Below are 15,223 nucleotides of genomic sequence, written 5' to 3'. Positions count from 1 at the left end.
CCATCATTTTTATGTTTACAGGGCTGTTTTACATGGAAAACGTGACCGCTGCAGCCAATCATTGGCCTCAGAGGTACTCTGCTGAGGCTATTGATTGGCTGCAGGAAAGTGATGTCAGAGAGGCGGGAAGGGCCAGATCGGTAGCGCTGGAGTAGCAGGTGATTAAACAGGTAAGGCTACTTTCACACTTGCATTATTGTTTTCCTGCATTTAGATCCGACACAGGATCTCAATACCGGAAACAAAATGTTTCCATTTTGGTCCTCATGCATTCTGAATGGAAAGAGATCCGTTCAGGATGCATCAGGACGTCTTACGTTCTGGCAGAATTCCGTTTTGTGACCGGACACTAAACTTTAGTGACATGCGTTCTGCCCCCAAACTCCCCCCCCCCCCCCCCCCCCCCGTTTTGATTTCGCACAACCGCATCCTAACAAAACTGATACATCCTGATGTACAAAATCAAAACGGATCTGTTTAATTCCGGTATGGAGATCCTCTGCCGGATCTCAATACCGGAATTAACAATGTAAGTGTGAAAGTAGCCTAATAATGCTAAATTTGTTGTTTTTAGACCATTACCTTCCTGTCTGTGCCCTTATCCTAATTTTAGACAACCTCTTAACAAGTGACATTCGCATTCTATCTACAGCTTGAAGGGAAGGATCTGTTACTCAATAATTCATGGCCGTTGTACATTATTTATACATGGTATGAATAGTCTTCTTGTCACTCTTTTATACCTCAGGCTAACAGACGTGAGTGGATGTCTGTAGAGTAGCACCGACCCATCAGTATGAGGGCTTCCTATAGACAATGACTACCTATACCATGAACAGTGTTATAGCCATGATAAGCTGGATTCCTTGAGTACCTGCTCTCTAATAACATATATCTTTGTCTAGTCAGTACCTTGTAGAGTCTCTACTGAAACCTGCTTCTTTTATCTCCTGACAACCAGTCCTGCAGCTGAAAAAGAAATGTGTATAAATAGCGGGTCAGGAACAGGTGACAAATGTCACACAGGCTGCACCTGGCACAGGGACCCGCACAGAGACTAAAATCTCCAGATGTCACACCACCCGTCTATTTTTGTAACCAGATAAAGTGTAGTGACATGTTAGATCTGTTTTTCGAGGAAAGCAACCAAATATATTCTAGATTTAGTCTCCATCCTTGAGTTGTCACCCTACTTTTTTTTTTTTTTAATCCTGAACGGTTTCTGTGCCAGACCGCTCCTGCCTTCAGTCTTAGGGCCATTCACACGACCGTATCCAGTTCGCGCTCCCGCACAGTCCACCTTATGTTAGAAATACCTATTCTTGTCCGTAAATCATTATTGCGGGGCTTCGGAACGGACATACCGTGTGCCGTTTGCATCTTTTGTAGCCACATTGAAATCAACAGGACCACATCTGATCAGTGAAATATGCTGATCGGATGCAGTTGTGTAAATGGGGCCTTAAGGACAGAAAATAAAGGTGACATCACCAAATACACTACTGGGCGGAAGCCTCCGCCTAGCAGTGTAAAAACATAAACAAAAAAGCCCTTGCCCTGCGTGATACAGTGCATAAAATGCTTCGATGTTAATATCAAGGGGGTATGTCCGGGGATTAGTTTTTCAGGACTCGAATATTCCTGACCTAAGCCTTACTATAAGCTATCGGTTGAAGATCAATGGGAAATCCGACTTTCGGCGCCACCTTCGACCAGCTGATTTAAGCGGTTGTGGCATCTGGTATTAGCAGGAAGAGCCGCTTGGTTCCTCAGAATGGGACTGGGCTTCAGTACGGGCACAGACTCTTCTAAAAGTACAGAACTGGGCCTTCTACACAATGAGTGGGTCCCGGTGCTTGTGGGAGCATAGTGGCCTCTTCAGTCAGCTGATCGATGGGGGTGGTGAGAGTCTTAAATCAATGGCCTGTCCTAAGGATACATCTTGTAGTCCCAGGTAACCTTTTTAGTTGTGTAACATCTATTTCCTACAGCCATGGTGACTCATGGAGCTGCTCTCTGTCACTCGATCACCAATGGGCAATCCTCATAAACTAGGCATGCTGCCTGTTACAGCTGATTATGCCGAGTACAACAACCCCCCTGTGGTCCTACTTTAGCGGAATCTGCAGTTGACTCCAGAGGACTGAGGGGCAGGCCTAGACCCATGGAGCACTGCTTGACCACCGCCTTCCTAAGGCTACTTTCACACACTCGTTTTGTGCGGATCTGTCATGGACAGATAATACAACAGTCTGCATCCGTTCAGAACGGATCAGTTTGTATTATCTTTAACATAACCAAGACAGATCCGTCTTGAACACCATTGAAAGTCAATGGAGGACGGATCCATTTTCTATTGTGTCAGTGAAAACAGATCCGTCCTCATTGACTTGCATTGTGTTTCAGGACAGATCCGTTTGGTGTCCGTCTCCAAAGCGGAATAGAGACTGAACTGATGCAAACTGATGCATTCTGAGCGGATCCTTTTCCATTCAGAATGCATTAGAATGCAAACTGATCCATTTTGGACCGCTTGTGAGGGCCTTGAACGGATCTCACAAACAGAAACCAAAACATGAGTGTGACAGTAGACCTACTCGGCTATTCCCTCCCCTTGAGTGACAGGGCCAGACATCCTCACCATCTTCCTGCCTGGCCCTGTAATCCTGCTCATGCTCTGGTGAATATTCAGTTGGCACTTGCGCAGTACATATCAGTCTGCTTTCCTCAATGCAGAGACCTGAACTGTGCATGTGCCAATTAAAAATTCACTGGTGCATGCACGGGATTACAGGGTCAGGCAGGAAGGTGGTGAGGATGGCTGGCTTTCTCGTTTGAGGGACCTTTTCCCCCACCCTGGTGCACTGAAGATATGAAATTGCAGATTTCTCTAAAACAAGCCTATGGAGGGGACATTCCACTCAAAGTTGCTTTTCAAACAAGGGTGACCTTATTGAGTCAGGCTTAACATGAAGGATATCTGGTTTTCTGTATACCCTAAAGCCAGTATTGGTGTCATACCTGGACCTTCCTCTGGGGTACTGGACAGAATCTGTAGGGGGCCGCACCATGCCTCCGTGGTTAGCACGGCTACTTTATTCTCCTCCAGCTACTCCATACTGCAAAACAAACAACCTACTCCTAGATTAGTTGGCTTCCTATGATACTGGCCCCACTGAGCGTGTGTGTCTTCCTTCCCATCAGTCCCCTGCCCCCCCCATCTCTGATAAACCCTGTACAGCCCTGTGGTATGTGTTGGTGCTATATACACATCCGCTTCTGAATTTATTTCTGAACTATAGGGTTCCCTATAATATGACTGGATCTGTGTGAGATCGGCCTTTGACCCATACCCTGACAGTTTTTGATAAAATCTCTAGAATAAATGCTTCCGAATTTTAAATTTTTTCTTAACTGGCAGTGACTTTTCTGTGTCTGAATGTGTACTGTACCCTACAGAACTAATATATTTCCTCTTTTTTTCTCTCGAAGCTCGAATGGGGATTAATTTCCATCACCCAGCAACAGATAACATAATGGCACTTAACAGTAAGTTCCTGTGTTTTATTTTTATTTTTTTCCTGCTCTTTGCCTAATTGTTCCCCACATTGTAGCTTTCTATAAGTACATTGTCAGAGGATGTGTGTTTTTTTTTTTTTGTTTTTTTTTGTGTTTAGGATTGCTGAAAGTATAACCTTCCTACCTGTATTTATTCCATTGTATATTGTTCACCACATTTTAGTCGTGCCCCACCCCCCCACAAAAAAGGGGGGTAATTATAAAAGTTAAAGGGGTTGTTCGGTCCCTCTTTTGCTCCCGATCTGACATTGGGTGTGAAGAGATGCTGCAGCAGTCTGGTTGGGGGCAGCTCTCCCACGCTCAGCAAGTTTCATGTACATGTCCTACTACATAAAACTGTATGGATGCTGGACGGTTCTCTTGACAGTTCAACTTGACAAGTGACAGCATTTTCTGCATGTTTTATGTCAGATCGGTGGGTAGAGGGGCCGGAGTACCCTTTGAGCAGGTGACCCAGTGTATGTTGAATGACGAACAAGTTAAAGATATTAGAAGAAGGCAAAGGACAACAGCTTAGCCCTATTCATCTGGATGGGGATAAGCGCGGCACCAGACACTTGAACAAAGGTGGCACTTTCTGTGGTTAGGTTAAAAAAAAAATATATATAATATGTATGGACAACCCATTTTAAATAAAGGTATTGACATACTGGAGAGTGCTCTTAGGTTCTCTAAGGTTGCCAGGTGGCTAGGTACTTGGTGTTAACTTTTACAGTTTTTTGAAGATAGGGCTCGTTATGGTGGTGGTTCATGCCTAACGCCGCTCTTCTCCTGCTGGTGAGATCGTTGCCTCTCTCTGCGGTAGGGCTCACTCAGGTGCTTCCTCTGGTTTTTAAGGAGCCAGCAAGTGCACCCTAATCTTGCTCAGCCAATAGCTGGTTGCCCTAGGGTACTTCAGGCACCTTCCACTATTGAGAAGGTGCCTGAGCAATAGGTTCTAGTTTGCTAGTTTCTTTCCAATGTGTGTCATGTCTTTTGCCTGTTCCATGTACCTGACCTCCACCTGTTCTCTGTTCTCACCCTGAGCTGCCCACCCCGACCTCTGCCTTTTTTTTATTGAATTTCATATACTCTGCCTGCCCTGACCTCAGCCTGTCGCCAACTACTGTTGTTGCATGATCCCTTGGTGCCCCGCAATGGTGTCTTTTGACCGCCTTGGATTGGCAGTCACTTGAACAGAGATTAGGGCGAGAGATAGCAGTCGGTGGTGTCCCTGCAGCGGAGTCCAGATCCCTTTGGAATCCGAAATCTGGTTTGGTACCGGATGGTATCTCTGTACCAAACCAGACTTTGGATTGATCATTTGAAATGTTTTTCAAGATGTAGAACTGAATACCGAATTCATTCACTGAAGTTTTGTGCGACTTCGGGCTAAATGGATTTTGCCTCAACGGAGGCAATACATTTTAATGCTGTGCCGAGACAGGTCTATGTACAGCGCATTAGTTCAACAAGTGTTCAAGTGAATCCACTTCGGATCTATCGCAGTGACACTCCACACCTAATGGACAGGTTGATGTAAATCCCATAGAATTCCATGCCATGATTTTCAGACCATTGCCAGCACTTGTAGTAATCATTGTGTGGAAGCAGGCCTTAAGAAGAAGCTGCCACCATGAAATACAATGCAATCTACATGCAGAAGTTTATAGAACAGGAGGAGCTGAGCAGATTGCTATATAGTTTTTTGGGAACAGATTCAATAAAACGTGTAATTTTATATTTCTGCTTTTTCTGATTTCAATTGTCCATGGGGGACATTTTTTATAGCATTCCGTGTATACAGAGATAGTTGTAAGTCACTTTATAAGTTTGTATACTGAGAATGGCATCAATCCTCTGAGCTCAGCAAGAGCAGAGATTTAAAGTGTGCTCCACGCTTGCTCTTACACCTAATCTGACATTTGGAGAAACTCTGCTGCACGGTGGGCGGTACATTTGCTGAGAGAACCTTATGACGCCCAGTGAGTTTTATGCATGTGCCCTGGTCTAATTATTAGGAGCCATGCACAATATTTGCTGGGTGCCATTCAGTTGATTCGGCAACTGTTCCACCCAGCGTGCAGTTGCATCTCTCTAAACCGTATGTCGGATTGGGCAGGAGAGTATGCCTGGGGGGACACATTAATGACTAGATGGTATATATCTAGGGAATTGGGCCCATACCGATATATCCTGTGCCTCCAAGACTATACTGAGGAACACTAAAGTGTTTGTCCCGCCATGCAAGGTCCTTGCATAAGTCTTTGCTTATGACCTAGAGGTCCTAAAACCCATGGCACCACAGGTTGACCCACTTTGAATTTATTTTACTATATTCTTAAATCCTAAGATTTCAAAGAATAGAGTTTTGAGATTTTTCTTAGCTATTAAATACCGAATGTACGGTATTTTTTATTTTATTTTTCCTTTTTAAAGCACAGTTATAGAGCATTTAATTTGTGGGCTGAAAAGCTGTTTTTTTTCCGGTTGGTTGTAAGCGTGTTCGTCAGGCCTTTGAAGTGTTATCGTAATAATTCAGCGTTCTGCATTTTCACAATTTTTTTTTTTGCTGTCGGCTGCTTTATTGTGATAAGCCTTAGCTACGGCTATTTTTTTTTTCCTTTTATAACTCCAAGCCCATAGGACAGCTCCATTTTTGTTCTCATTATATCGTTTTATAACGTGTCATCTTTTTATAAAAGCTGCTCAAAAAGATTTCTTTACAATTTTTTTTTTTTCCCTCTGGACTTGTTGAGGATGTTGAATTGTGGAGATGTATGAGCACTCTCTAAATGAAGCAGAAGGTTTTTACGTTTTTTTTTTTTTTTTTCAGTCATTGCCTAATGGGTTTCTTCTCCTAGAGCGTCAAGGAATATGGGTACAGTGTATTACCAACAAAATGGGTGACCTGGTTAAAGCTTAACTTTTAATCAACACTAGATATAAAGTAATAGCCCATAAGTACAATAATAAACAAGAATATGTGCTGCACGAATGTCCCTAAATTACCAGTGCTCAGTAAAAGAGGAACAGTCTTCCCACAGTCTTTCAAAGTGGTGCCACCTTTGGGGTCTCCTTGATTCCAGTGCTGGGTCTCTGTCCCTCATCTTACCCTACTTGACCTGGTTTATACCTGTCAGAGGAGCACCACGATCACCCTATATATAAGCCCAGGTCAAGTAGGGTAAGATAAGGGTCACATACTGAGCACTGGAATCATGGACTTCTGCTAGTGGCACCAGGCGAACCTATGTCTGGTGCCAGCTTCCAAATCCTGCACTGTACATCTGATGCGCTTACTACTTGGACTCAGCCTGGATTGAGGGTCACCTGATGATCTGGCGACGGCCAGTGAAACGCGTAGGGACGAACGGGTCTGACACTGGGGTCTCCCACCACCACCACCTCTATTGACGAAGCTGGGCAGTCACTAGGCTGCATAGGGGAATTGGTATACCCAGATAGGTGAGTTTTTTTATTTATCCACTGGGGTAACCCTCAATAGGGTAATCGTGGTGCTCCTCTGACAGATATAAGCCTAGGTCAAGTAGGGTAAGATAAGGGTCAGAGACCCAGCACTGGAATCGTGGAGACCCCAGTGGTGGCACCACTTTGAAAGACTGTGGTAAGTCTTTCTTACAGTATTCTAAAATATTGCTACAATATGCTATAAAATGATGATCATTAGGGGCCGACTCCTTGGCCTGTTCTCTGCACGGTGACGCCCCCTTTTGAATGAAAGGAGCGGCAGGTTGCTCCTGACTGCTTCCTGTCCCTTCATTCTCTGTGGGACTAGCAGAGAGAGTACGCGAGTACATTGGTCTTCTATGGTGGATAGGACATAGATAATTAACTTGGCATATTCCCTTAAAATGAGGGTCATACACTTAGTGCTTTGGTGGTGCCCACACATTGTGGTGAGATTGTTGTGGTCTTCACATATGCTGATAAGACGGTGCTGAGTATTTGGGCAATGGCACCAGGATCTTGTGTTGTGGGTGGTTAGAAGCTCAACAAGTTCCTGCCTAATTTTTATCTTTGTTTTAAGGGGCCCCTCTTCTGTGTACCCCAATATTAATGGTGTAGGAAAAAAACTGCAGCTATGAGAATATGGTCCCTTTAAAATAATCATTTATGAAGGTAGCTGTAATTTTTTAACATTTTGTAATGTAATGTAATTTAGAAATCAAGGGGATGCCTTTTTTAAAAAATGTACGCTTGCTTTTGCTGCTACATTGGTCCGTAGCAGACGAGTACCACAGGCATCTGCTCCAGTGTACTACCCTGTAATATCTCAGCCCTCTAGCATCCAGGACAAGGATCTCCATGTGTATCTCATGTGTGTGTTAACCTTCCCAACTTCTCCTCTGTTTCCATGCAGCCAGGAGCTATGGTCGGAGACGAGGTAAATACACGGACGCTTATTTTGGGTGTTTTGCTTGGCAAAATCTTGGGGAAAAAAAAAATCAACGCTCATTAATCAACTTGTAACCATTTGTGATTTCATTTCTCCTCCCCCTCACATCTAATTCTTTTGATGCTATAAAATGTGATTTGGTAAATTCTCTGATAATTCAAATGACATTTTTAATATTATATTTGTGCTTGAAACTTATGGGAATCATTTTACACCTTGCTCAGAATGTCTGTAATTATTTAACTCTTTTTTTTTTTTTTTTTTTTTTTTTCTTTTTTTAATAAGCAGTTATGGCAATCCACATCTTAAAGGGGTATTCCCATCTTAGATATGTCCCCATTGTCTGGTAGGGTCAGGTCCCACCGCTGAACCCGCACCTATATTGAGAACGGAGCGGGGAGCGCTGTGGCTGGAGGACCCTAGATTTCCTGGGGTCTGTCCACCACCAAGCTCTAATCCCCGCCTATCCCATAGAAGTATGTGCGGCCCATGCTCCCATTCATCTCTATGGGGCAGATGGCAATAGCTGAGCCAGCGTGCGGCTATTTTCGGCGGCCCCATAGAAATGAATGAATGGCGGGCGGCTGCGCTTGCGCAGTGCGCTCTCCTTCATTTTCGGGGCTCTGTTCTTGATATAGGCGCTGGTCTCAGCGGTGGGACCCGCATCTATAAGACAATGGGGGCAGATCCTAGCGATATGCCTCCATTGTCTGAGATGAGAAAACCGCTTTAAAGGGGTATTCCAGTTCCAGCAAACGGAGCTGATTTATTGTATAATGTAAAGTTGTGCAGTACTCTTTATCGGTTGCGCTGTAATTTCAAGTTCTTTGCTTGCCATCATTGAATGAAACCTTCAGTGTGTGTGTGTGTGTGTGTGTGTGTTTTTTTTTGTGGTTTTTTTATACTTCCATTGGATACAGCTCTGACCTGGTCATGTGGTGGACACAGCTCATTAAGACCCACCTTAGATATGTGTCCTGCAATGAGCCATGTGCCCGTGTGTCCATTACATGACCAAGACCGATTTTTTTTTTTTTTTTTTTTTTTTTTTTTTTTTTTTTTAACCATTAAAGGGGGTTGTTCCACAAATTTAAAACCGTGTTTTGCTCACATATTTGGGCTTTCTTCCCTGTTTGTGTGAGGGCAGTAGCTCATAAGCATTATTTATTGCATAGTAATACTCTTTGTGGTATAACCCCTTCAAGGGTAGATTTACACCTCAGTTTAACGGATTCGGCAAGTTGTTCCAACTGAGAACATCCTGCCGGATTTCACTAGATCTGTCCAAGGTGGACACTCCAAACCCCATTGACTGTAATGGGATCCAGCCAGTTTTTCAGCATGAGTGCCGGGTTTGGTTGACCGTAAACCAGTGCATGCAAAGATTTTTGTCCTGCAGAAACCCGACACTAATGCCATAAACTGTCCGGATCCCATTAAAGTCAATAGGGTCCAGTGGTGAACGGCAGTATCCAGCTACGCCAGATACGGTGAGCCCTGACAGGATGTTCTCTGCCGGAGCAGTTAAATAGAGCTGTGAACCTACCCTTGGGTTCTGCAGGTGCAGAACTTGAAAACCATGGGGAGTTAACATAAAAGGTAAGTGTTCATTATACTATGAGTAAGCGTTATTTATCGAAAACAGAATACTCTAAGTATTGATTAAGGAAAAATAGTAATAGATAAATCTTCATCAATGCACATCTCCGGTATTTCCATTTTTCTGGTATTAATTATCATTATGTGTCTTTGTTGGGGTTTTATGAAGAAGCTGTCACCATGGTCACCCCCCAAACTGCTGTGACGATCTGATGATCTATATTCTCAATCGGGATCTTGACGCCTAGATACTGGTTATATTAGTTTGGGGTAGGTTAGGTTGGTGACAAATTCTCTTGAAGTTTGTGTGGGATAAGGCTACATTCACACAACTTTTGCACCGGAAAGGCCAAACATAACGAAAGGTCCCCTATTCACCCAACCAAGGACAAAAAAGTTGTTTTGGCCTTCATTGGGCTGGAATATCTTAATTTATTTATTTTTTTCTGTTGTATGAAATTGCATGGTCTGCTGCCCTATTCCACAGGTATCCAGTAAAATCAACATGCGCTATGTTGTATATGGTATTATTATTTATTATTATTATTATTATATTTTTTTTCCCTTATATTCCCCATGTAATAGCAATGTTGGAACATCTGTTTTTATGACTATGTTGTGCCATTCCTTTATTATTCCAGTTAGAAGTTATGAAAGAATTTCTAGCAGTCTGCAATGAAGGTCCAGATGGGTCTTACCAGTTGGGCGTGTGTCCTTGCTCAGTCTGACACTGGAAGCACTGATTGGATAGTGTCAGACTGTGTACACACCCACAAATGGTAACGGTCATCTTTTGCAGAATGTTATGCCTCATTAGAAGTGCAGAATATTTGCTGTAACAATTGATAACACAATAAAATAATAAAATAAGAATTTATTAATGGCAGATTATAAATAAGGCTACTTTCACATGTGCGCTGTGTATTTCCATTCTTATCCCCAATTATAGGAGCAGGAGAACAAAAATAACGGAAGTGCCGGATTTGGCACATAACTGAAGCAAACTGAGCCTAACTGACCTTCTTGACTATCCGTTAGGTTTCCATTAAAGATAACATTTTTGTAGCGGAGAAAATAAATTCCTACATGCAGGACTATTCTCTCCTCTCTTTTTAACGAATTCAGTGAGGGAATCCCCTAACGCAGCTTCCAACGCAATTGTGAAAGCGGCCTTAGACATCAGATTGCCCTGCAAAAATGTGGGATTTACTCTTCACGGCACGATAACGATAAAAAAATAATAAAAACTGAAATCTTGCAGTGTTTACTCTGGTAGCTGAGCTATCCTGTTCTGTAGAGATCCCCTCTCAGCAGTCATATCACTATCTTCGCAGGCAGGATTACAATGACCAATAATACCTATATATAGGTAAAAAAATAAAATAAAAATCCACCGTTCTCAGTACGTGTTGGTCACAGCTTGTCTCCTCCAACTCCTTGCACAATGTCCTCTGTAGAGGAGCTCCTGTGGTCCGTAGGGGTACTGTAAAGCGTCTCTCTCAATTGCTGTCAACAGCAACTCGGGCAAGACTGCTGCCCCATAATCATTTGCAGGAAGTGGAAATAAACAACCCCCCCAATATCGAGCTGTATCTGAGGCATCTCATCCAGCACCCTGCTCTGTGCTGAGAAGGGTAAGAAGCTCAAACAGCCAGAATTGGGTGGTATGAGTTAATTTGCAACTTTTTCCCCATGGAGCATTATGAGGCACACAGTGGCCTATCCTCAGAATAGGTCATAGATTTCAGATTGGCGGGGGTCCGACACTCAGCACTCCTGCCGATCAGATGTTTGAAGAGGCTGCAGCCTGAGTGATGTGGTCTCCCTACAGCATACCAAATGCAGCGCCATACATTGGAAAGCACCTGTGCATGGTATTGCAGCTCAGCCCCATTCACTTGACTTGGACTATACTGCACCTAGGCCATGTGACCAATGAACATGACGTCACTGTCCATGGAAAAGGGCTAAGCGCTCACGGAGCACCACAGCCCCTTTTGAACAGATGATCATTGGGGGTGTCAGAAGTCAGACCCCCGCAGATATGATATTGATGACCTACCCTGAGGCTAGGCCATCAATATCAAAATCCCAGAGAACCCCATTAAGTCTGAGATGTGCTTCTTGATGTGCAGCATTAGTCCCATTGTCATTCAGTGGCGCCAATCCTCGGCTTTTCCCGTGCGGAATATGCAGAGATGACTCTCGTGCGACTTATTTCTGTGGGTGTAAAAAGCCACCTTAAACTCTTCGGTTGCGTGTGTTCGTGGATGCATAACCCCAATCCCATGCAAGAGATGCAGTTTGTCATTGGACTTGATATGGATTGCAGTGCAGAATCCACGCTGGAATCTGTCAAATCCTACACCTGTGAAAGAATTACAAAAGTTTCATGAAACTTTTGATATTTTATAGCAACATACCAAAAGTTTAGATTGATGGGGGTCTTAGGGCTGAGGCCCCATGATCTCTTGAACGAGGGGAGAGAAGCGCTCGCTTATCCTCACTGCAGGACAGAAAGCGAGACGAACTCGATAGAAAGTCTATGGGCCCGTCTCGCGCAGCGAGGAGAGAGCAAGCACTAAGTGAACGCTTCTGCCTCCTCATTTTAGAGATCGTGGGGGTCTCAGCGCTCAGACCCCCATCGATCTAAAAAAATTTATCTGTCCCTGTGACATGAATGTACAGTAAACTAGAAGAATATTAAATATCACCAAGGAATTTTAAGACTGCAGGTGACTTAGAGCTCCAGCAGAAGCTCTTTTTGAAGATTAAGGTGGGATATTTCTGCCCCTCGTTGACTGAAAAAAACAACTCTGTATTGTTCATTAAAAAGCTCTGCAGCTGCTGAAGAACCTCTTCTCAAAAGAGACCTAAATCTTTGGTGAACCTACCATCAAACAGCAGTGATTCTCGCTCTACACTGACTGGATTCATCGGCTCTGTTCGGCGTTCCTAGCATATGGAGTATAGAGAATCCGCATTCTGCACACTGCAGAAGCCAAGCAGATGGATATTGACTTGGCAAACCGCCCTGAGAAGCGCTGCTGCGCGATCATGGTTTCACCCAAGGTTTTGATCCTCTTTAAAGGGGTTGTGCCAATCTACTTTGTTTTAAACCAGCACCTGGATCTTAATACTTTTGTAATTGTATGTAATTAAACATTTATAATAGCCACTGATTTATTTAAATCTATCTGTATAGCGCCACCTGCTGTTTGTTCTTTTCCCTATTCCTTGTCCACCTCACCGAGGTGGTCACTCGCGCTCAGTTTCAATCCACAACTGCAACAAGTCATATTTTTGGTTGGAAGCTGTGGCTGTTGCAGGGAAAGAGCTACAGCAGAAAGGACACCCCCACCCTGGAGCAATGAACGTGGAGATCTCTGGATCCATGTGAGGTACAGGGCTGGTTCTAGCTTTGTTAGAAAGTGATTGTTATTTACATCAATCATGGCATAACACCTTTTAAAGAGCACTGCATGCAGGTCAATGGTTGACACAGATGAAAGAATTTCTTCCTACCAGAGCGATCTGCTGCAGACTTCTTCTGCAGGAAGAGATAAGTTATGTCTGCGTAGCGCCGCTTATCTTTATTATTGTGAGGTTCTGACATCAGAGTGTGATACATATACAAATATTAGCTTCCAACGTGTCAGTGGAAAATTTGCTTCGACCTGTATTATTATGTGCTACATTATACTAAGTTATTTCTGTTGGGCTGTTTGTTGTCTTTGCCTTTTTAATGCTTTTTTAGTTCATTCTGTGTCGATTATTATTTTTTTAATATAGAGGTTTATAGTTTATTTCTCGACTGGTAATTACAGCTTCTACCCCTTTTTAGGTCGATCTTCTCTTTTCCCCTTTGAAGATGGATTCCTTAGCGATAGTCACACTGATCAGTCCTTGTCATCCGGCTTAAGTTCTCCTACACACTGTCAGAACGGCGAACGGGTAGAGCGCTACTCTCGTAAGGTGTTTGTGGGCGGATTGCCTCCAGATATTGATGAAGGTACAAGTACAGTGTCTAATACAATCCTTTCATGTGTAGACTATACAGCAGTACCAATAAAAGTAATTCGGAAATGTGTTAAAAACGTCCCGTCATTTTAAAGTGGAAACAGTAACTTAAAGGGGTATTCCGGCAGAATATAAAAGCTGTCAAAACAATACCCAGGCCCAGACTGGCAATCTGCCCTAGTGGGCAGATTCCCAGTTGCCCAACTGTTAGGGCCCTTACAATAATTGCACAAATTAAGCCAACCCTGCATCATTAGTGCAGTTCGTAGGCTTTGAAAGCTGAAGGACCTGTGGTGATGTCATCACAGGTCTTGAACCTTTTAAGAGTAAACAAATTGCACTGACAGTGATGTGGTTCTGAAGTTAGGGGGTTGAAGGTGCAGGACCTGTGATGACAGGAAGCGTCTGTTAGCCCCTGATAGTATATAGAACTATGGGAGAAGCACTCTCACTCCAACTCCAGTCTGTGTCCCTGTTCTGCGTCCCCTAAGAGAGGTGAGACATATGGGGATAAATCTGCTGCCAGAAGAGGAGGGGTTGTAATGGTACAATGCTGCTTTCAGTCTGCGCAGTGGTGGTCAGGGGACAGTGCTGCTGCCAATGTGGGAATGGTTGTCAGGGGACAGTGCTATTGCCAATGGGGGAGGGTATGTCAGAGTACAATACCGCTGTCAGGGGGAAATACTGTTGCCAGTGGGGGAGGGTTTGTCAGGGGTCAATAATGATGGACATTTTGTGCTTTTGGGAGGTATTTTATGTTGCACTGTAGTATTTGATACTGCTGGGGAGGAGATTTTGTTCTGCACGGTGGTATTTATTTGGTGCTGTGGGGTGGCGTTTTGTCCATTCGTTCAAATACTTCGATGAATTTCTACTATATTCTTATCTGTGTATTGAAAAATAGCAGTCCGAACTGGGCTTGGTACTTCGGATTGCGATTTTAAATTGTTTTTAAATGCGCAGATATAAATACAGTAGGAATATACTGAAGTGTAGCGCGACTTCAGGCGAGAAGAACTTTGGATCCACGGAGCCAATAGTTTTAATGCGGTCTATGGTCCGAAGGTAGTTTCGCTCAAGCCTATCTGCAGGTGATAAATGACAGGTCTTGGTGGGTATGACTGCTGGAACGTCCCACACTTTCCTTAGAATAAAGGGTTTCAGAGTTCCCTCTCTGAATGGAGCAGCAGTGCATGATGGTCCGAGGCTCCTTCACTTCTATGGCACTGATGTCTGCATCAGCTCCGAGAGGGGACACTTCATTCCTGGGCTCTTCTAGGGCATCCCTAGACTTACTGAGATCTGCTATTTATCGCCTATGCTGGGGATAGGTGATAGATAATTTTAACCCTTTGTTAAGTATATTGTATTTAGATGTATGCGTCTTATATTGTATTATGTTGCTCTTTTTCAGATGAGATCACTGCAAGCTTTCGGAGGTTTGGCCCTTTGGTGGTAGATTGGCCTCATAAAGCAGAAAGTAAATCTTACTTTCCACCCAAAGGTAATAGTCATTGGGTTTGTCAGAAGCATTTTACGCCTGTAGAGTAATATCGTTGGCTAGACTCTGGTTTGGGACCTTCTGTCTGTAATAGTTTGGATTGTGGACATCCTTTAGTTGCTGCT

At 43.6% G+C, this 15,223-nt stretch overlaps 1 protein-coding gene across 4 annotated transcripts in view; it reads left to right on the top strand.

Annotated features, from left to right (window-relative positions):
• CPEB3 (cytoplasmic polyadenylation element binding protein 3) overlaps positions 1–15,223 on the top strand; it is a 116,563-nt gene that overhangs the window by 73,231 nt on the left and 28,109 nt on the right. For 2 of the 4 annotated variants that reach the window (XM_044297334.1, XM_044297331.1), the window contains exons 3-6: positions 3,493–3,549; positions 7,943–7,966; positions 13,422–13,589; positions 15,012–15,101. In XM_044297334.1, the coding sequence (XP_044153269.1) occupies positions 3,493–3,549; positions 7,943–7,966; positions 13,422–13,589; positions 15,012–15,101 (339 nt within the window). The remainder of the gene's footprint in view (positions 1–3,492; positions 3,550–7,942; positions 7,967–13,421; positions 13,590–15,011; positions 15,102–15,223) is intronic. The other 2 variants (XM_044297333.1, XM_044297332.1) reach the window with 2 other exon arrangements.

This window comes from Bufo gargarizans, chromosome 6 (assembly GCF_014858855.1).
Source record: "Bufo gargarizans isolate SCDJY-AF-19 chromosome 6, ASM1485885v1, whole genome shotgun sequence".
Classification (NCBI taxonomy): Eukaryota; Metazoa; Chordata; class Amphibia; order Anura; family Bufonidae; genus Bufo; species Bufo gargarizans.
This window is presented reverse-complemented; position numbering and strand designations above follow the sequence as displayed.